Here is a 21272-nt window from a genome sequence, read left to right as displayed (position 1 = left end):
ATCTGATAGACAATGAACATGGCTTTCCATTTCTGTGAAAAATATAAGAAATTATCTGTGAATGTGATACTGAAAAGGTAAGATCTAGTACTCCAATCAGCATCATTTGGGAATTTTCCAATGCAGACAAACAAAAAAAGAGGGAGAAAGTAGAGATAAGAAAATTAAAATTATTCATAGTTCTACCATAAAGAGATACTTTTACTTTATATATTCTTAGATGGTGTGTTCATATATAAAACATATACGATTTTAAGGGAAAAAAAAACAAAATGCTTTTTTAAACTGCTTTATTAACTTCACAATATATAACGAACATTTCTCCATGCAACAGTTAAAACCTTCCTGCTGACAGAAACTTATAGATTGGGTCAAAAACAGAACATTCAGTTAGAAGCTGGTAATAGGAAACGCGCAAGAAACAAGTTTAACACCAAAACCTTTACAACAAAGGTAAGTCAAGAACATCTAAGTTTAGGAAGTAAGTGTCTACTAACTTCAGGGAAAACATCAGGATTCAAGGCATAAGGCAAAACTCATCATGATGCTCATGGTAAGGGGGGTCAGTGCTAACTGCCCGCAGACTATGACTCAACTGCTTTTCCCTCAGCTTTTCCATCAGCTGCCTCACCTCCTCCCCAATCCTTTCCATATTCTCTTCTCTCATCCTTGCCTGTGGCTCGCCAAGCCTCTGAGTCACGTCCCATCTATAATGCAGGATGGGCTGCCTAACACGGAACCGCCTACGATTTCCTCTAGGTACATAATATTCACTAGCACCCGAAAGGAGGGCCATAGGTTCTCTTTTATTAGCATCTTGATCCTTTCCATCTTTTTTTTCATTCTCCTGGTTGGCATCTTTCATGTTGCGATTTTTTACTGCTTGTTCCTCTTTGGACGCCATTGCTCCTAGGAGACAAAAGACGCAACAAGGGACTATTTTCTGGGTGAAATGATCAGCACCGAGGACAGAGGCCCTACTACGCACCTCTCAAGATTCCCAGTCCTGGTGGTCAAAGGCTTTGCAAATTTTCCTTTTCCCACCTGAGAGGCCTCCTACGCCCTCTAGGGGGCCCCCAGTCCGAGCACTCCCCACCTCCTGCGCCCCAACCCACCATTTTCCCTGCCGATCCAGGCCCAGGTCTCTGCAGGCACCAAAATGGAGGACGGGGTTGCAGGGAGCATTTGGAGTCTTAGGGTTTTCCCCACGTTCCCCCCACCGCCCAACTGTCCCTCGCACCGACCTGGGCCTATCCTTGCTGTCTCCTGCTCCTCCCGATTCTTGCTGCAAGTGTGCCGCTGCAACACTTCGACTCGCAGACCTGCAGAGGATCGGGGTGGGGGCAGGGGCCTGCTGCAGCCGGGCGCTCGGCCCCTTCCCGGCCCCGGGTCCCCTACCCCCAGCCGCCCCCACCCAGTGTGCCCCGCTCCCACGCTCGGCCGCCCCCTTCCCAGCCCCCACACCCCGCATCGACCACCATTTTTTCCACCCCAGGAAGATCGGGGGTGGGGCGGGGCTGTGGGAAAAGCTTGCTATGGTGCTAGAGGCAGGTGTTCGCAAGGGGCTGTTGCCCCAAGGTCTCCCGGCCCGCCCTCCACCACAGCCGCCTGGAAGGCCTGCCGCTTTCGGCTGCCAAATGCTGGGCCGCGGGGGGTGTGGGAGCTGCAGTCTCCGCTCTGGGGCAACAGGACCCCAGAGGAAGGGTCCGTAGGCCGCGTCCGCTCGCCCACGCCACCTTTGCAGACCCCACTCCGGGTCCCTTACCTGCTCCCCTCGCGCCTGCCACTATTGGGGGCCGCCCCGGCCCGCACTCCCCTCAGTGCCAGGCGGAGCAGGTACCAAGAAGCAAGAGGGTGACCGTCGGGTCTGACGCAAGAGCTGGGCGTGCAAGACTCTGTGCCACCCGGTCACGTGGGGCATGTGTCACCGCGGAAGGCCACGCCCTCACCCCGCCCCTCCTACCCCGAGCCGGGGGTCTCGCAGAGCCGGAGCCCCGCGGGGACACCTCCCCTTGCACCCCACTCTTACCCGCCCCACCCACCCCCCGGTCCCGTGACACTTATCCAGAAGCCGGCCTCAGAGCTCTCCTTTCTTTATGTATTCCTGGGTCTTTCTCTTCTGGCCTCGGAAGGGTAGTACCTTCCCAGAGGGCTGATGGCCATGCCCACTTCTCTTCTGAGGACTTGGGTTTTCCCTCTTGTTCCCAGGACACTCCTTCCACCTGCTGTCTTTGCTTCCAGTCTTTCTTTTCCGCCACTAAAACGGATAGAAGAAATAGGTCCGGAAAAGAGCCTAGGAGCCTGGATTTTGAAAAATTCTTAATATCTCTGTTTGGTTCCCTTTATTTTAAACAGGAGTCAGTGTGCTTTTTAAAATCGTTGTTTTTATTTGGAAAAGGGTTAAAGTTTGGGGAAAAGAAATCAAACACCTGTTTCTTCTGCTAAGTCGTCATATAAATATAGACTTTACAGGCAGCTACATTTTTAGAACTTGGGAAAGGACAGGGCAGCTGATGGTTCCTCTTGTGAGGGTCCCTTCCATGAAGTGAGCCAATAAGTTTGTGGCGCAGTACAGCCTTGTTTGTTTCTCAGAAATAAAAGAACAGTAGAAACTCCGTCACAAATTTCTGATTCAAAAGGCAGTAAGTATGTCTGTTTGCAAGTCGCATGATCATGTTGATAAATTCCTGAGGCATCTACAATAAACCTACTATAGAACTAAGAATTTAATTTAGCAGACTTGTAGTTATAGAGATACAGAGACTCAGTTGTGATCCTGTATGCTAGCAATGAACAATTGGAATTGGGGTAAATTTAAGAAAACATGAAGAAAACTTATACACTGAAAACTACAGAACACCACCGAAAAAAGCTAAAATCAAAATGAATGTGAAGATAAACCATGGTCCTTGATCCAGAAAATCAGTACTGTTAAGATATTAATTCTCTTTAAGTTGATCTATAAATTCAGTGCTTCCCTTTTAGCTCAGTTGGTAAAGAATCTGCCTGCAATGTAGGAGACCTGGCTTCCATTCCTGGATGGGGAAGATCCCCTGGAGAAGGAAATGGCAACCTATTCCAATATTCTTACCTGGAGAATCCCATGGACAGAGGAGCTTGGTGGGCTACAGTCCACGGGGTGGCAAAAGTTGGACACGACTTAAATTTAGTGCTGTTAAAATCATACTTGCAGCAGGCAGCTTCATATAAATGGATAAACTTTGTTGTTTAGTTGCTAAGTCCTGTCCGACTCTTTGCAACCCCATGGACTGTAACCCACCAGGCATCTCTGTCCATGATGTTTCCCAGGCAAGAATGCTTGAGTGGCTTGCCATTTCCTTCTCCAAAACTGACAAACTTACCCTCCCCCAAAATTTATATGGAAACGCAAAGGGCCTAGAACAGGCAAAATACTTTTGAAAAGAAAAACACAAATCTGGAAAATTGCATTATCTAAGTTCCAGACTTATGATGTAATTTTACAGATAGTGGAGTATACAGACACTGGACTTACAAAAATTAAAAACTTCTACTCTTTGAAAGATATGGTTAAAAAATGAAATGGGAAGCTGGGAGAAAATATTTATAATATGTGTAACCAACAAAAGGTTTATATCCAGAGATGTATAAAGAACTCAAATTTAAAAATAAGAAGGTACCAATGCAATTAAAAATGATCAAAATAAATAATATATGAAAATTTTTTAAAAAGATCAGAATTAACAAAAATGTCACAAAAGTACAAATACCAATTACCAATGAGCTCATGGAATGATGCTCAATCTCATTAATCATCAGGAAAGTGTAAAAAAAAATACAGAATAAAATATCACCACATACTCATCAGAGTAGCTAAAATTTAAGTCCAACAATCTTAAGTATTTTTGAGGATATGGTCAACTGGAATTCTCATTCATTGCTGGTAAGAAGTTCAATCACCTTGACAGATTTTAACAGTTCCTTGAAAAGTTAGACTTACACTTAACCATCTGTCCTGGAAATTCCACTCTTAAGGAATTTTCCCAAACAGAATTTAAAATCTATTTCCTCAGAAAGACTTGCACAGGAATGCTCATGGCAATTCCATTTATGATAGCCCCTAAATGGATACAATCCAAAAGTCCATCAAGAAATGAATAAAAAAAATTGTGATGCATTCATGCATTAGAATACTTTGAAGCCATAGATAGGGACAAAGTATTGGTACAAGCAATGACAGAGATGCATCTGAAAAAATATCATATGTAGGGAAAGTTCAGTTTAGTTCAGTCACTCAGTCGTATCCGACTCTTTGCAACCCCAAGAACTGCAGCACGCCAGGCCTCCCTGTCCATCACCAACTCCGGGAGTTCACTGAGACTCACGTCCATCGAGTCAGTGATGCCATCCAGCCATCTCATCCTCTGGCGTCCCCTTCTCTTCTTGCCCCCAATCCCTCCCAGCATGAGTCTTTTCCAATGAGTCAACTCTTCTCATGAGGTGGCCAAAGTACTGGAATTCCAGCTTTAGCATCATTCCTTTCAAAGAAATCCCAGGGCTGATCTCCTTTAGAATGGACTGGTTGGATCTCCTTGCAGTCCAAGGGACTCTCAAGAGTCTTCTCCAACACCACAGTTCAACAGCATCAATTCTTCGGCACTCAGCCTTCTTCACAGTCCAACTCTCACATCCATACATGACCACAGGAAAATCCATAGCCTTGACTAGACGAAACTTAGTTGGCAAAGTAATGTCTCTGCTTTTGAATATGCTATCTAGGTTGGTCATAACTTTCCTTCCAAGGAGTAAGCGTCTTTTAATTTCATGGCTGCAGTCACCATCTGCAGTGATTTTGGAGCCCAGAAAAATAAAGTCTAACACTATTTCCACTGTTTCCGCATCTATTTCCCATGAAGTGATGGGACCGGATGCCATTCGTTTTCTGAATGTTGAGCTTTAAGCCAACTTTTTCACTCTCCACTTTCACTTTCATCAAGAGGCTTTTGAGTTCCTCTTCACTTTCTGCCATAAGGGTGGTGTCATCTGCATATCTGAGGTTATTGACATTTCTCCCAGCAATCTTGATTCCAGCTTGTGCTTTTTCCAGCCCAGCGTTTCTCATGATGTACTCTGCATATAAGGTAAATAAGCAGGGTGACAATATACAGCCTTGATGTACTCATTTTCCTATTTGGAACCAGTCTGTTGTTCCATGTCCAGTTCTAACTGTTCCTTCCAAACCTGCATACAGGTTTCTCAAGAGGCAGGTCAGGTGGTCTGGTATTCCCATCTCTTTCAGAATTTTCCACAGTTTATTGTGATCCACACAGTCAAAGGCTTTGGCATAGTCAATAAGGCAGAAATAGATGTTTTAGGGAAACTTACCAGATACAAAATAGTGCATTCTGCATGATTCTGTTTATATAAAGTTCTAGAAAAGGCAATATGTATGCAGGTCGAGAAGCAACAATTAGAACCAGACATGGAACAACAGACTGATTCCAAGTTGAGAAAGTAGTACATCAAGACTGTATATTGTCACCCTGCTTGTTTTACTTATATGCAGGGTACATCGCGCGAAATGCCAGGCTGGATGAAGCGTAAGCCAGAATCAAGATTGCCGGGAGAAATATCAATAACCTCAGATATACAGATGACACCACCCTTCTGGCATCAAGCAAAGAAAAACCAAAGAGCCTCTTGATGAAAGTGAAAGAGGAGAGTGAAAAATCTGGCTTAAAACTCAGCATTCAGAAAACGAAGATCATGGCATCTGGTCCCATCACTTCATGGCAAACAGATGGGGAAACAATGAAAACAGTGACAAACTTTATTTTCTTGGGCTCCAAAATCACTGCAGATGGTGACTGCAGCCATGAAATTAAAAGACGCTTGCTCCTTGGAAGAAAAGCTATGACCAACCTAGACAGCATATTAAAAAGCAGAGACAATACTTTACCAACAAAGGTCAGTCTAGTCAAAGCTATGGTTTTTCCAGTAGTCATGTTATGGATGTGAGAGTTGGACAATAAAGAAAGTTGAGTGATGAAGAATTGATGCTTTTGAACTGTGGTGTTGGAGAAGACTCTTGAGAGTGCCTTGGACTGCAAAATCTAACCAGTCCATTCTAAAGGAAATCAGTCCTGAATACTCTTTGAAAGGACTGATGCTGAAGCTGAAGCTCCAATACTTTGGCCACCTGATGCAAAGAACTGAGTCCTTGGAAAATACCCTGATGCTGGGAAAGATTGAAGGCAGGAGGAGAAGGGGATGACAGAGGTGAGATGGTTGGATGGCATCACTGACTCGATGGACATGAGCTTGTGCATGTTCCGGGAGTTGGTGATGGACAGGGAAGCCTGGCTTGCTGTAGTCCATAGAGTCACAAAGAGTTGGACATGACCAAGTGAAGAACTGAACTGAACTGAGAAGAGGCAAAACTAAATTATATTGATATAAATTGAATTAAAACAATGTTTGCCTGACTTGAAACTTGTGACTTTTCTGACTGTAAAAGGGGTGTAACAGAACCTTCTCAGCTGAGGGAAATGTTCTCTAATTTGATGGGGTAGTGACTCCATTAGCAAATACGTTTGTTGAAATCATTGAACTGTATAATTAAAATGCCTGTGTATCTTATTGTATGTAAGTTATACTGAAAAAGGTGACTAAAAGTCAAATATTTAGGGAAAGCATAATTAAATACTTGCAAGACCTCTACACTGAAAATTATAAAATAAATTTGAAAAACATTAAAGAAGACCTAAATAAGTGTAGAAATATGGATTGCAAGACAATATTTTAAAGTTGTCAATTATTGCATAATTGATCCATAAATTCAATGCAATCCATATAAAATCTCAGCAGATTATTTTTCTGTTGACAAGCAGAATCCCAACTATGTATATGAAAATGCAAATAAAGAACCAAATATAACCAAGACAATTTTGAAGAAGAGCACTCCAAGATTTCCATACAAGATACCAAGCTTAATACAATGCTACAGTGAAGAAATACTATGATATTGTCTCAAATATTAACATATATATGTTCATTCACACACACACACATACACACGTGAAACTTACCTACACATACTATCCTTGATTTATGGCAAAGATGGACAGTGCAATGGATAAGGATTTTTTTTAAGTCATAGCAGATCAGTTGAATATCCATGTGTGAAAAATGTTTATTAACTCCACCTTAAGTAATACCCAAAAATAAACTCCCAGTGGATTGCAGATCTAAATGAGAAAGGTAGAAATATTGTTCTAATGCAAAGTACACAGGAAGTCGTCTTTGTGACTTTGGAGTAGGCAGTATTCTTGAAAGGACACAAAAAGGACTAATAACAAGGATTAAAAAATATTACAAATTGTATTTTTTAATATTAGAAACTTCTATTCTTCAAAAGGTATCATCAAAATAATAAAGAAGCAAGCCCCAAACTAGGAAAATATTTTTGTAACATATATCTGAGAAGTGATTTGTATCTATAGAGTGTAAATAACTTTTACAAATGAATAAGAAAAAGACAATCCAATAGAAAAATGAGTGAACACCTTAAAATAACAGCTCAAAAATCAGAATATCCAAATGTCTAATACATTTGTGAAAATGTGCTCAACTTCATTAGTGTGCAGGAAATGCAAATTAAAGCCAAAATGTGATACTGCTAAATGCCACCCAGAATGTCTAAGCTAAAAAAGACAAAAAAACAAGTGTACAAGTGATTTACAAGTACAATTAGAGCTGGTATTACCACTTTGGAAAACTGTTTGAAAAATATATAAAGGTAAGCATATGTATACTCTATGACCCAGCACTCTCATTCTACATATACCCATAATAAAAAGTGTTCATTGTTTTGCAAAACAACATTTACACACATGTTCATAATCTGTGTTAGTCACTTAGTCATGTTCAACTCTTTGAAAACCCATGGACTGTAGCCCACAAGGCTCCTCTGTCCATGGGATTTTCCAGGCAAGAATACTGGAGTAGGTTGCCATTCCCTTCTCCAGGGGACCTTCCTGACCCAGGGATCAAACCCAGGTCTCCTGCATTGCAAGCAGATTCTTTACTGTCTGAGCTACCAAAGAAGCCCATAATAGCACTTTTTAAATTGCCAAAAATTAGCCAGTACCCAAATGTTCTTCATCAGGAAAATGTATTGCTTAACTGTGTATTTGAACAGTGAAATATTATTCAGCAATAAAAATGTGCAAATTACAACTACACATAATATGAATAGCTCTCACAAACATAAAATGGAAATACTGAAATAAAGCCAGAGTGAAAAAGAGGAACGTATATGAGTCTGTATGGATTTTGACACAGGCATAGCAATCTATGATGCTGGACACTTTTGGGTAATGACTGGAATGGAATTTCTACAGTGTTGTTAATGTTCTGGCTTTTTTGTTTTGTTTTGAGTGTTTGTTAAATGGTTCTAGTTTGTAAAATTTTACTGAGCTACATAGTTATAATTTGGGCACTTTTACATATGTATTTTTTACTCTTTTAAGAAGTTCCTTAAATGCCAAACAAACTTACACCATTCTTCTCATAGTAAACTGTTAAAAAAAGTGCACACTATTGGTGGATATGTAACTTTGTACATTCTTTTAAAAAATTTATTTTATTGAAGTACAGTTGATTTACAATGTTGTATTAATTTCTACTGTATAGTAAAATTATTCCATTATACATACATATATATATTTACATATACATTCTTTTTCACATTCTTTTCCATTTTGGTTTATCACAAGATATTGAATGTAGCTCCCTGTGCTATACAATAGGAACTTAAAGTTTATCTATAATTTGGTAATTCTTTCTGGAGAACAATTTGACAGTAATTATTATATGAAATGTCCATATTGTTTGATATAGTCACTTAATTCTTTACATTCTGTTCTACAGAAAAAAATAAGCATGTGTAGAAAGAATTGCACATAAAGATGTTCTTTGTTGTAAAACAAAGCAAAATGATAGAAAAAACAAAATATACAAATGTAGATTAATAGGCTTAAACAAGTCATTGCCTGTCTACATAACTGAGTTCTATTAAACAATAAAAATACACTGTAAAAGTGTATTTGATGATAAAGAATGCTTTTCATGATTTACATTTTAAATAATAGAAAAGTAGATTAGAAATAATATATTCAATGGGATTGTAATATTAATCTATATGCATATACATATAAACATAAAATGTAATAAATAAAATATAATCAGTCCTTATTTCTGAATATTCTTATATAATCAATATTAAAACAAGCAATTTCTATACATAAAACCACCAGAAACAAACATAGCAAATAACAAACTAGGAAACAGGCACAACATATATTATTAGTTCACTTTAGCCTCATTTTTTCATGCTTCAGAAAAAAGTGATGTGGAAAAATTCTTCCTTTCCACATGGAAAATCTATCACCCTCTTCACAAGTTTGTTTAAGATATAAGATATCAAAATGAATCCACCACAGATATACATGGCAAAACTAATACAATTATGTAAAGTTTAAAAATAAAATAAAATTAAAAAAAAAGATAAAAGCATTGCCATACACTCAAGTGTTAATAAAAATATAGTAGTGTTTTTATTGAAATTTAAAAATAAAATAAAATAAAACTTAAAAAAAAATAAGATACAAGATAAACCACTGTAATAGAGACCCCCAAAATACAATGGGAATATACAATGGGAATAAGAGGGAAGTGTATTTCTCTCATACAAAATAGTCTAGAGATAGAAAGGGACTTTTGGGCAGGTGAATTTGTCTGCTGTATGAAGTCAGGTGCCTTCTATCCTGTTGCTCTGCTATCTCCAAGAGCGTTGTCTTTATTCTTCATCTGAGTTCTAGGACACAGGGAGGAGGAAAGACAAAATAGTAGGCAAACTGTGGACTATTTTTAAGTCTTTATTGAATTTGTTACAAAATTGTTTCTATTGTTTTTTGTTTGTTTGTTTTGTTTTAGCCATGAAGCATGTGGGAGCCTAGCTTTCTGAGCAGGGATTAAACCCACACCCCCTGCACTGGAAGGTGACGTATTAACTGCTGGACCAGCAGGAAGTCCCCCTTTTTAAAAGTGATACAGAAGTTGCATGCTCCACATCTGCTCATATCCCATTGCAAAGAACTTGAAAAAAAGACATACTGTACTTCATATTACAAGACAGGCTTTCAGTTACAAGACAGGCTGAAAGTGTAGGGAATGTAATTTCTAGCTGAGTGATCAAGAGTTCTAAAACATTGGGAAAAGAAATCCTGTCATTTAGAGGAAGATAGGGAAAATTGTCACTAGGGACAATTAGCAGTCTTGGGTAAAAGGAGGGATGACAATAAAGTTAACAATCATCAGCCAAATTTTGGTAAAGTTGATCATCTTGGATACTACATCCACACAACTCTGTTTAGAGCAAAACAAAGTTTTCTCTATGTCTAAGAAAAGTCAACTGGGTAAATATTAGTGTGGTATACAGAGATTCTGATCATCCATATTTACTATAATTTTGTCATATTAATTTTTTGTGAGCATCATTGATTATTTCCTTAGGATAGACACCTAGAAATAAATTTATGGGCTCAAGGGGCACCCATATTTTAAATGCAAATGCCTGAGTTTTATACATAAAAGTAAAGAAAAAATTCAGTTCTATTACCTGGAAATAAGTAAGAAAGCCCTTGGAGAAGTGCAGAGCACAGACTTCCTGACTTCATGTCATAAAGAGCTTGCATTTAACCTGCTTTAAGACCATAGATATCATCAACAGACTTAAACACCTATAAAGGAGGAGTCTGAGTGAACTCTGGGAGTTGGTGATGGACAGGGAGGCCTGGCGTGCTGCAATTCATGGGGTCGCAAAGAGTCAGACACAATTGAGCGACTGAACTGAACTGAACTGAACTGAAGGGGCCCTGTACCCACAAGGCAGCATGACATAGGCCAGAGTAATTAGTGGTAACCATAGCAGGCCTGGCTTCAGTCAGACAATTCTCCTCTCTTTGCCACCCTGCTTCTAGGTCCTGCCCATGTGCTGAGGCCCAGGTCATGGTCCTTTTCGTCTTTGAGGCTTTGTATATTTCAAGCCAATCTGGCCATTGCTATCTTCTAGCTCCTATAGGCTTGGCAGTTCACCCTTTCCTTTAGCTTTCTCCAAATGGCCTCATGCGAAGGGGTATTTGGTCTACCCAGAGAGAGTATATTTTTCACCAGGGTAGTTCCCTCCTCTGAGCACACAGGGCAGTGCTGGGTATCTGAAGGGGCCCCAAAATATCAATTGATTCAACTGTGAACAAGGTAATTGAACGGAGAATACAGGAGAGAACATAGGGGTATATGGAGACAGTCTTCATTCTAAAACCTGGGTTGGCCCCCAGACTCAATACTAACCAGCTGTATAACCTTGGACACTTTACTAAAACCTCTCAAAAGGGGAAAGAGAGAGGATGAGGGAAGAACACCAGAGAATAGTGTGCCATAATAGTTCAGATGCAAAGTCAGAAGGGCCTAAACCAGCATTATGACAAATTTAGCTGTCACAATAAAGGAAGATGGAAGCTTAATGGCTATCAAAGGGATAACATTCAGACAAGGTTTTGAAATTTCAAGAAATAATGACTAGAGATTATTGGATAGGTTGGATTAATTAGTGTTAAAGGCACAAGCTCTCACTCAAAGATGACTATAAAATATATGGCTATAAAAGTCAAGTTGGCCCCCATAGACCTGTGGTTACCAAATGGTATTATTTGGATAAGGATAAATTGTGGAGTCAGTATTTTAATTTGCTAGATACAGCTGCTGATTTTTAGGATTAGAGGAAAGAGGATGAGGTTGAACCATGAGTGGTAGTTAGCAAAATCCAGACTGTGAGAAATCCTACAAATGAAAAGTCCAAGTTCTTCCACAGATAATTTGTAAGGAAAAAAAAAAGAGAGACTGAGGAAAAAGCCTACATTAAGAGATTTTAAATAAACATACTTTTTTAAAGAGCAAGAATATAGTGTACAGTTATGCACATTTGGAAGATAAAACCTTAAAGAAACCAAAGAAAGTGATTACTATAAAAGTAGGAATAGTAGTTACTTACAGGGGGAAAGGGCTTCCCTGGTAGCTCAGCTGGTAAAGAACCTGCCTGCAATTCAGGAGACCTGGGTTCGATGCCTTGGTTGGGAAGATCCTCTGGAGAAGGGAATGACCACCCACTTCAGTATTCTGGCCTAGAGTATTCCATGGACAAGAAGCCTGGAAGGCTACAGTTCGTGGGGTCACTGAACAACTCTCACTTCTAGGGGGAAAAGGGGAAGTTTCATATAAGGTGGGGCACCTAGAAGGGCTTCTAGGGTAGCTGAAAAAGTTCTATTTATTGATCTGAATTATGGTTACAAAAGTGTTCACCTCATAATATTTCACTGACCTATACATTTTAAATGTTTCTGGGCTATATCTTATAATAAAAATGCTTTAAAACCTACAAGTTTTCTTTTTTTGGCATGAGTAAAATCTAAGACACCTTTTCAAGATTCAAGACATGATAGAGCAGAGATGGTGAGATTTCAGGGTCTCCTAATGACCTCATAATAAACAAAATCAGGGTTGTTAATTCTATCACATGAAGTGACACAGTGATTTCCCAGTTTGTATTTATATTATATACATAAATATATATATATTTATATATAGTTTTTTATTTCTTTGTTCTGCAATTGCATACAATTATTCAAAATATCATATGGCATCACTGACTCAATGGACATGAGTTTGAGCAAGCTCTGGGAGTTGGTGATGGACAGGAAAGCCTGGTGTGCTGCAGTCCATGGAGTCACAGAGAGTTGGACATGACTGAGGGACTGAACTGAACTGATTGAAAGTATCATTGCGTTTTTCACTCAGCCTGCAGGCAATGTCCACCTAGGATAAAACTGCTACAGAACTATAACAATTGAGGGGCTCTTGTATAGTCTTTTACAGTCCAAATTGATTTCCTTATTTGCAAAGGCATTAGGTTCATCTTGTGTTGATTTTGTTTTGATACCTTTCCTTAAACAACTGTTAGAGATGTAATATACATACATTAAATTGTACACATATGGAGAACACATTTTGAATGAGTGGTGAGTATTGACAAATGTATACTCCAACTGCTGATCATACAACAAGTGTATAATCACTACTGCATTTGCCCCTTTGCAGTTAGTACTCCAATAAATTTTATTCCGGAAAACACACTGATTTTTATTACTATATATAGGTTTTTGCCTCCTCAGAAATGTTGTATAAATAGAATCATATTGTACATATTATTTTGTGTCTGGCTTCATCCATGTCATTGCCTACATCAGTTTGTTCCTTTTTATTGTTCAACTGTTTGTGTTTAGTATTGCAATGTAACAAATAATCCCAATTCTTAGGGGCTTAAAACAACAAACACTTATTTTTTTTTTTATTTTATGAGAAATCTCTATGATGTTTTCTGTAGGGGCTGTACAAATTTACATTCCCACCAACAGTGCACGAGGTTTCTCCTTTCTCCACTTCCTCTCCACACTTGTTATTTGTTGTCTTTCTGATAATAGCTATTCTGATAGATGTGAGGTGATATCTCATTGTGGTTTTTATTTGCATTTACCTTATGATTAGTGATGTTGAGCATCTTTCCATGTGTCTATCGGCCATCTGTATTTCTTTTTTGGAAAAATCTTATTCAAGTCCTTGGCTCATTTTTAATAGAGTTGAGTGGTTTTTGTTTTTTGATGTTGAGTTGTATGAATTCTTTGTATAGTTTGAATATTAACCTTTCATCAGATATATTGTTTGCATGTATCTTCTCCCATTCAGTAGGCTTCCTTTGGTATTGTTACAGATTCCTTCACTATGCATAAGCTTTTTAGTTTGAAGTACTCCCATTTGTTAATTTTTGCTTTTGTTTCCCTTGCCTGAGAATACTATACCTGAAAAAGTATTCCTAAAACCAATATCAAATTGATCATTGTCTATGTTTTCTTATAGGAATTTTATGGGTTCATTTCTTATATTTAAGTTATTAATCCATTTTGAGTTGATTTTTGTATATGATGTGAGAAAGTAATCCAGCTGATTCTTTTGCATATAGCTGTCCAATTTTCCTAACACCAGTTATTGAAGAGGTTGTCTTTCCCCATTGTATATTCTTGCCTCCTTTGTTTTAGATTGACCACATAAATATGGGTTTATCTTTGGATTCTCTATTTTGTTCAATTAATGTGTCTATTTTTGTACCAGTACCATACTGTTTTAATGATTGTAGCTTTGTAGTATAGTTTGAAATGGGCACATGACACCTCCAAAATTGTTTTGGCTATTTGGGGCCTTTTTGTTTCCAACAAGTTTTAGAATTATTTGTTCTAGTTCTGTGAAAAATGCCATTGGGATTTTGATAGGGATTGCATCGAATCTGTAGATTGCCTTGAGGAGTATGGTAGTTTCAACAATATTAATTCTTCTAATACATAAACATGGGATATCTTTCCATTTGTGTCATATTGAATTTATTTCATCAACATCTTGTCATTTTCTAAGTACATATCTTTAACCTGTTTGGTTAGATATAGTCCTAGGCATTTTATTCTTTTTGATGCAATTGCAAACAGAATCACTTTTTTAAAATTTCTTTCTGATAGTTCATTGTTAGTATATAGAAATACAATGGTTTTCTGTATATTGATTTTGCACCCTGCAAGTTTATTGATTTTATTTATAGTTCTAATAATTTTTCATGGCATCTTTAGTATTTTCTATATATAATATCAAGTCACCTGCAAAGAGTGACAGCTTTATTTCTTCCTTTCCAATGTTAATTCCTTTATTGTCTAATAGCTGTAGCTGGGGCTTCCAACACTATATCAAATAAAAGTGGTAAGACTGGGCATCCTTGTCTTGTTCCTGATCTTAGAGGAAACGCTTTCAGCTTTTCACCATTGAAAATGATGTTGGCTGTAAAGTTAGTCATATGTAGTCCTTATTATGTTAAAGAATGTTCCCTATATCCCTACTTTGTTGAGATTTTTTTTATTATAAATGAATGTTGAATTTTGTCAAAAAATTTTTATGCATCTATTGATGTGTGTAGTTGTTCAGTCATGTCTGACTCTTTGCAACCCTATGGACTATAACCCACAAGGCTCCTCTGTCCATAGGATTTTTCAGGCAAGAATACTGCAGTGGGTTGCCATATATGATTTTTATTCTTCAATTTTTAATGTGGAGTATCATCTTGATTGATTTACAGACAGTGAACCATCCATGCATCCCTGGGATAAATCTCACTTGATCATGGTGCATGATCCTTTTAAGTATTATTGAATTCAGTTTGCTAATATTTTGTTGAGGATTTTTCCATTTATATTTGTCAGTGATATTGGCCTGTAATATACTTTTTTAGAAAAGGCAGAGGAACCAGAGATCAAATTGCCAACATCCGCTGGATCATGGAAAAAGCAAGAAAACATCTATTTCTGCTTTAGTGACTATGCCAAAGCCTTTGACTGTGTGGATCACAATAAACTGTGGAAAATTCTGAAAGAGATGGGAATACCAGACCACCTGACCTGCCTCTTGAGAAACCTGTATGCAGGTTTGGAAGCAACAGTTAGAACTGGACATGGAACGACAGACTGGTTCCAAATAGGAAAAGGAGTACGTCAAGGCTGTATATTGTCACCCTGCTTATTTAACTTACATGCAGAGTACATCATGAGAAACGCTGGACTGGAAGAAACACAAGCTGGAATCAAGATTGCAGGGAGAAATATCAATAACCTCAGATATGCAGATGACACCACCCTTATGGCAGAAAGTGAAGAGGAACTCAAAAGCCTCTTGATGAAAGTGAAAGTGGAGAGTGAAAAAGTTGGCTTAAAGCTCAACATTCAGAAAACGAAGATCATGGCATCCAGTCCCATCGCTTCATGGGAAATAGATGGGGAAACAGTGGAAACAGTGTTAGACTTTATTTTTCTGGGCTCCAAAATCACTGCAGATGGTGACTGCAGCCATGAAATTAAAAGACGCTTATTCCTTGGAAGGAAAGTTATGACCAACCTAGATAGCATATTCAAAAGCAGAGACATTACTTTGCCAACAAAGGTTCGTCTAGTCAAGGCTATGGATTTTCCTGTGGTCATGTATGGATGTGAGAGTTGGACTGTGAAGAAGGCTGAGCACCGAAGAGTTGATGCTTTTGAACTGTGGTGTTGGAGAAGACTCTTGAGAGTCTCTTGGACTGCAAGGAGATCCAACCAGTCCATTCTGAAGGAGATCAGCCCTGGGATTTCTTTGGAAGGAATGATGCTAAAGCTGAAACTCCAGTACTTTGGCCACCTCATGCGAAGAGTTGACTCATTGGAAAAGAGTCTGATGCTGGGAAGGATTGTGGGCAGGAGGAGAAGGGGACGCCAGAGGATGAGATGGCTGGATGGCATCACTGACTCGATGGACGTGAGTCTAGGTGAACTCCGGGAGTTGGTGATGGACAGGGAGGCCTGGCGTGCTGTGATTCATGGGGTCGCAAAGAGTCGGACATGACTGAGCGACTGAACTGAACTGAACTGAATACTTTTTTATGATCTCTGATTTTTGTATCATGGTGATGCTGGACTCATATATTGAGTTCAGAAGTACTCTTCCCTCTAATTTTTTCTAATAGTTTGAGAAAGATAGGTTTTAACTTTCCTTTAAGTATTTGTTAGACTTGACCTATGAAGTCATCTGGCCCTGCACTTTAGTTTGTTGGGGGTTTTTTGTTTTGTTTTTCCACTGATTCAGTTTCATTACTGGTAATTGATCCCTTCATATTTTCTATTTCTTCCTGATTCAGCCTTTGGAGATTGGATAGTTCTAAGAATTTATCTATTTCTTCTAGGCTGTACATTTTATTGGCATGTAATTATTCACAGCAATCTCTTATGATCCTTCGTATTTCTATAGTGTTGGTTGTAACTTCTCTTTCATTTTTTATTTTATTTAGTCCTTCTTTCTTTTTTCTTGATACATCTGGCTATAGGCTTATTAATTTTGTCCTTTCAAAGTCCCAGCTCTTAGTTTTATTGATCTTTTCTTGGGATTTTTAGTCTCTATTTCATTTATTTCTACTCTGATCTGTCTCATTTCTTTCTTTCTAGTAACTTTGGGCTTTGTTTTTCTTTTTCTAGTTGCTTTACATGTAAGGTTAGAGTGTTTCCTTAAGGCTTTTTTTGGTTTGTTTTCTGAGGTAAGCTTGTACTGCTATAAATTATGCTCTTAGATTGACTTTTGCAGTGTCCCATTAGGTTTGAAATCATTATATTTCCATTTTCACTTGTCTCCTGGTATTTTTAAATTTACTTATTTGGTTGTTTAGTAGCATGTTGTTTAGCCTCAATGTATTTGTGGTTTTTGCAGTTTTTTTCTTGTGCTTGATTTCTACCTTTATATTGTTGTGGTCAGAAAAGATGTTAGATATGTTTTCAATCTTTTTCAATTTATTGACTTGTTTTTGGTCTAGCCTGTGATCTCTCTTGGAGAATGTTTCATGTGCATTTGAAAAGAAAGTGTATTTCATTGCTTTTGGATGGAATGCTCTACATGTATCCGTCAAATTCACATGGTCTAATGTGACATTTAAGGACAGTGTTTCCTTATAGATTTTCTGTCTGAATGATCTGTGCCATGATATAATTAGGGTATTAAAATCCCCCAATATGACTGTGTTACTGTCAATTTTCCCCTTTGTGCTTGTTAATATTTGCTTTATGTATTTATATATAGACATTAGTATGCTAGATTTTGTCCTCAAACTATCCTCATTTTCTAAAAAAATATTTTTCTTTTTTCCATTCAGCTTAGGTGATTTTCACTACTCTGTCTTTCAGTTCTCTGATCCATTCTTGTGCATCATCTAACCTTCTGTTGATTCCTTCTACTCTATTTTTTTTATTTCAGTTATTGTAGTCTTCAATTCTGTTTGATTCTTTGTATTTTTAAACTCTTTTTTGAAGTTCTTACTGTGCTCATCCATTCTCCTGAATTCAGTGATCATCTTTATGATCATTACCTTGAACTCTCTATTGGGTAGATAAATTATCTCCACTTTGTTAATTTCTTCTCTTGGGGTTTTGTCTTGTTTCTTCATTTGAAACATATTCCTTTATCTCCTCATTTTGCCTAATTCTCCGTGTTCATTTCTATATATTAGGCGGTTGGTCATATTGCCTCATCTTGGAAAAGTAGCCTTATGTAGGAGATGTACTATTTGGCCCAATACCATACTCCCTTTTGGTCACCAGAGCTGTGTGCTCCAGAGATGCCCACTATGTGGGCTACATGGGCTCTTCTCTTGTGATGGAGAGGACTACTATGGGCACAGTGGTAGATGGGGTTCCCTAGCCCAGTTGGTTGCCAGGCTCTGCCTTCTATCATGATTGCCAATTTGCTTGGTGGTGGGGCTGGGTCTTGGGGCAGCAGGCTATGGAGCTGGAGGGCCTGAAACTGGTGCCAACTTGCTGGTGGGGAGGTAAGCTCCTATTGCTATAGGCTAGAGAGAGGACACCAAAATGGCACTTGCCAATACCAGTGTCTTTGTGGTAGAAGGAGCTCCCCAAAATGGCTACCAGCAGCATCTATGGCCCAGAGGGAGTCCCAGTTTCCTCCTGCCTCTCTGGGAGGCTCTCTAGGATCAGCAAGTGGGTGCAAACCAAGCACCTTTCAAAGTACTGCCTCTGCAGTATGACTTGGAGCATGTTAGACTTTGTGTGCACCCTTTAAGAACAGAGTTTCTGTTTCTTACAGCCATCTAGTTCTCCTGCACACAAGTTCCACCGGCTTTCAAAGATATCTAGGGACTTGCCTTCGTAGTGCAGCAACTCTGGACTAGGGAATCTGATATGGAGCTTGGACCCTTTACTCCCTGGGGAGACCCTTTGCAATTGTGATTTTCTTTTCATTTGTGAGTTATCTACCCAGGGGTGTGGGTCTTTACTATATATGTGTACATGTTTCCACCCCTCCTACCTGTCTCATTGTGGTTCCTGCTTTATATCTTTACTGCTGCTGCTAAGTCACTTCAGTCATGTCCGACTCTGTGCAACCCCATAGACGGCAGCCTACCAGGCTCCTCCGTCCCTGGGATTCTCCAGGCAAGAACACTGGAGTGCATTGCCATTTCCTTCTCCAATGCATGAAAGTGAAAAGTGAAAGTGAAGTCACTCAGTCGTGTCCGACTCTTCACAACCCCATGGACTGCAGCCTACCACGCTCCTCTGTCCATGGGACTTTCCAGGCAAGAGTACTGGAGTGGGTCACCATTGCCTTCTCTGCTTTATATCTTTAGTTGTGGAAAATCTTTTCTGTTAGTCTTCAGGTTTTTGTCATATATAGTTGCTCTGTAAACAGTTGTAATTTGGTTGTGCCTATGGGAAGCGGGGAGTTCAGGGTCTCACTACTCCACTTCTAACCACTGGTCACACCTTAAACCATTTTTAACTGTAGAATTTAATGTATTTTAGTACACTTATAAGTGTATAGTTATCAACACTAGCTCCAGAATATTTTCTTCATCCCAAAAGGAAATCCCAGACCTCTTAAGCACTCTGATCTCCATTCTTCCCTTTATTAGCCCCTGGAAAACATTCATTTGCTTTATGTCTCTATTGATTTGAATATTATGGATATTTACCATAAATATTATCATACAATATGTGGCCTTTTATGTCTGGTTTGTAACTCACTTGTCTTTCTTTGTCCACCTTCGTGAAGTTTCACTTTATGCATGTGCAGCTTCATATATAGCAATGGACTCGAGGGAAGCTTTTTAAAGACTTTCGGAGAATGTTTTTGTGTACTAATCCCTCATCTCTGGCATTCTTCCTCACAAACTTCAGCCACCTCTACCTCCAATATCTTTATTGTCAACTCAGAAAGGCAAACACTCCTCCTCTTTATGCCACCATCCATAAGATGCCTTTAGTCAAAATCCAAAGCAATCATAGGGCTTACCTTGATTGCTTCCCTTTTCTCAGGAACCACACCCTTGTGCTGCCAATTATATAGTCTGAAAACATTGTAGTTATTTGATATATTTGCTCATTATCTAGTTCTTCAAGGCAGAGGATATGCCTGATTCCAGTTTGTCTATCATTTCTGTCATTTGTTTTATTTTAGCATGCATGTGTGCATGTTAAGTTGCTTCAGTTGTGTCTGACTCTTTGCAACACAAAGAGTAGACTGTAGCTATTCCAGGGTCTGTAGCTGGCATAGACCTATGGACTGTAGCTTGCCAGGGTCCTCTGTCCATGGGATTCTCCAGGCAAAATTATTGGAGTGCATGGCCATGCCCTCCTCCAGGGGATCTTCCCCACCCAGGGATCAAACCTGTGTCTCTTACGTCTCTTGCATTGGCAGGTGGGTTCTTTACCACTAGCACCACCTAGGAAGCCCTTATGTTAACATATTTTGCACAATTCTAGGACAATTTACTTACAGAGTCCCCTCACCCTGTGTGAAGCCTTATTGGAAAAGGAACCAGCAAGTCAGCTTGGTGTCTACCTAACACACAGAAATATTCACCCATCCTTGCCATAACAAAGGTGAGAGTACATTATGTCTCTGTCTTCACTCTGCTATCTCTTTTAGATCAACAGAATAAGTAGTAACAAGCTATGTTGTTTTTTTTTTTTTTCCAGTAGTCATGTGTGGATGTGAGAGTTGGACCATAAAGAAGGCTGAGAACCAAAGAGTTGATGCTTTCAAACTGTGGTGCTGGAGAAAACTCTTGAGAGCCCCTTGGACTGCAAGGAGATCCAACCAGTCCATTCTAAAGCAAATGGATTCTGAACACTCATTGGAAGGACTGATGCTGAAGCTGAAGCTGAAGCTCTAATATTTTGGCCATGTGATGTGAAACGCTGACTCACTGGAAAGGACCCTGATGCTGGGAAAGATTGAAAGCAAAGGGAAGGGTTGGCAGAGGATGAGATGGTTAGATGGTATCATCAACTCAACAGACATGAATTTGAGCAAGCTCCAGGAGATAGTGGAGGACATGGTAGCCTGGCATGCTGCAGTCCATGGGGTCACAGAGTCAGACACAACTTAATGACTAAACAACAACAACAACTAAGAACTGTACACCAGTTCTGTATGTACCCTCTTCTTGCAGATCTTTCTCTGCATGTAATTCTCTTAGAGCCTCCACCTCTACTCGGTTTAAAAGAGGATAGAACTATGCTCTTCCTTTCATCCATGAAAAAGGGATAGAA

At 39.1% G+C, this 21272-nt stretch overlaps 1 protein-coding gene across 1 annotated transcript; it reads right to left on the bottom strand.

Moving 5' to 3' along the window:
* Nucleotides 1–273: 273 nt before the first annotated feature.
* Nucleotides 274–1892, bottom strand: LOC113887366 (protein BEX2-like). Its single transcript, XM_027534468.1, has 3 exons — nt 1766–1892; nt 1245–1322; nt 274–909 (listed from the first exon to the last, which is right to left on the bottom strand). The coding sequence occupies exon 3, from the start codon at nt 902–904 to the stop codon at nt 518–520; it is 387 nt and encodes a 128-aa protein (XP_027390269.1). The 5' UTR covers nt 905–909; nt 1245–1322; nt 1766–1892; the 3' UTR covers nt 274–517.
* Between the last annotated feature and the right edge of the window lie 19380 nt (nt 1893–21272).

The sequence above is a fragment of the Bos indicus x Bos taurus genome, chromosome X, assembly GCF_003369695.1.
Source record: "Bos indicus x Bos taurus breed Angus x Brahman F1 hybrid chromosome X, Bos_hybrid_MaternalHap_v2.0, whole genome shotgun sequence".
NCBI classification, from domain to species: Eukaryota; Metazoa; Chordata; class Mammalia; order Artiodactyla; family Bovidae; genus Bos; species Bos indicus x Bos taurus.
Note: the sequence above shows the minus strand (reverse complement) of the source record. Positions and strands in the feature narration are given on the sequence as shown.

Coding starts and splice junctions, on each gene's coding strand:
- LOC113887366 (XM_027534468.1), bottom strand. CDS start 904: ATGGCGTCCAAAGAGGAACAAGCAGTAAAAAATCGCAACATGAAAGAT.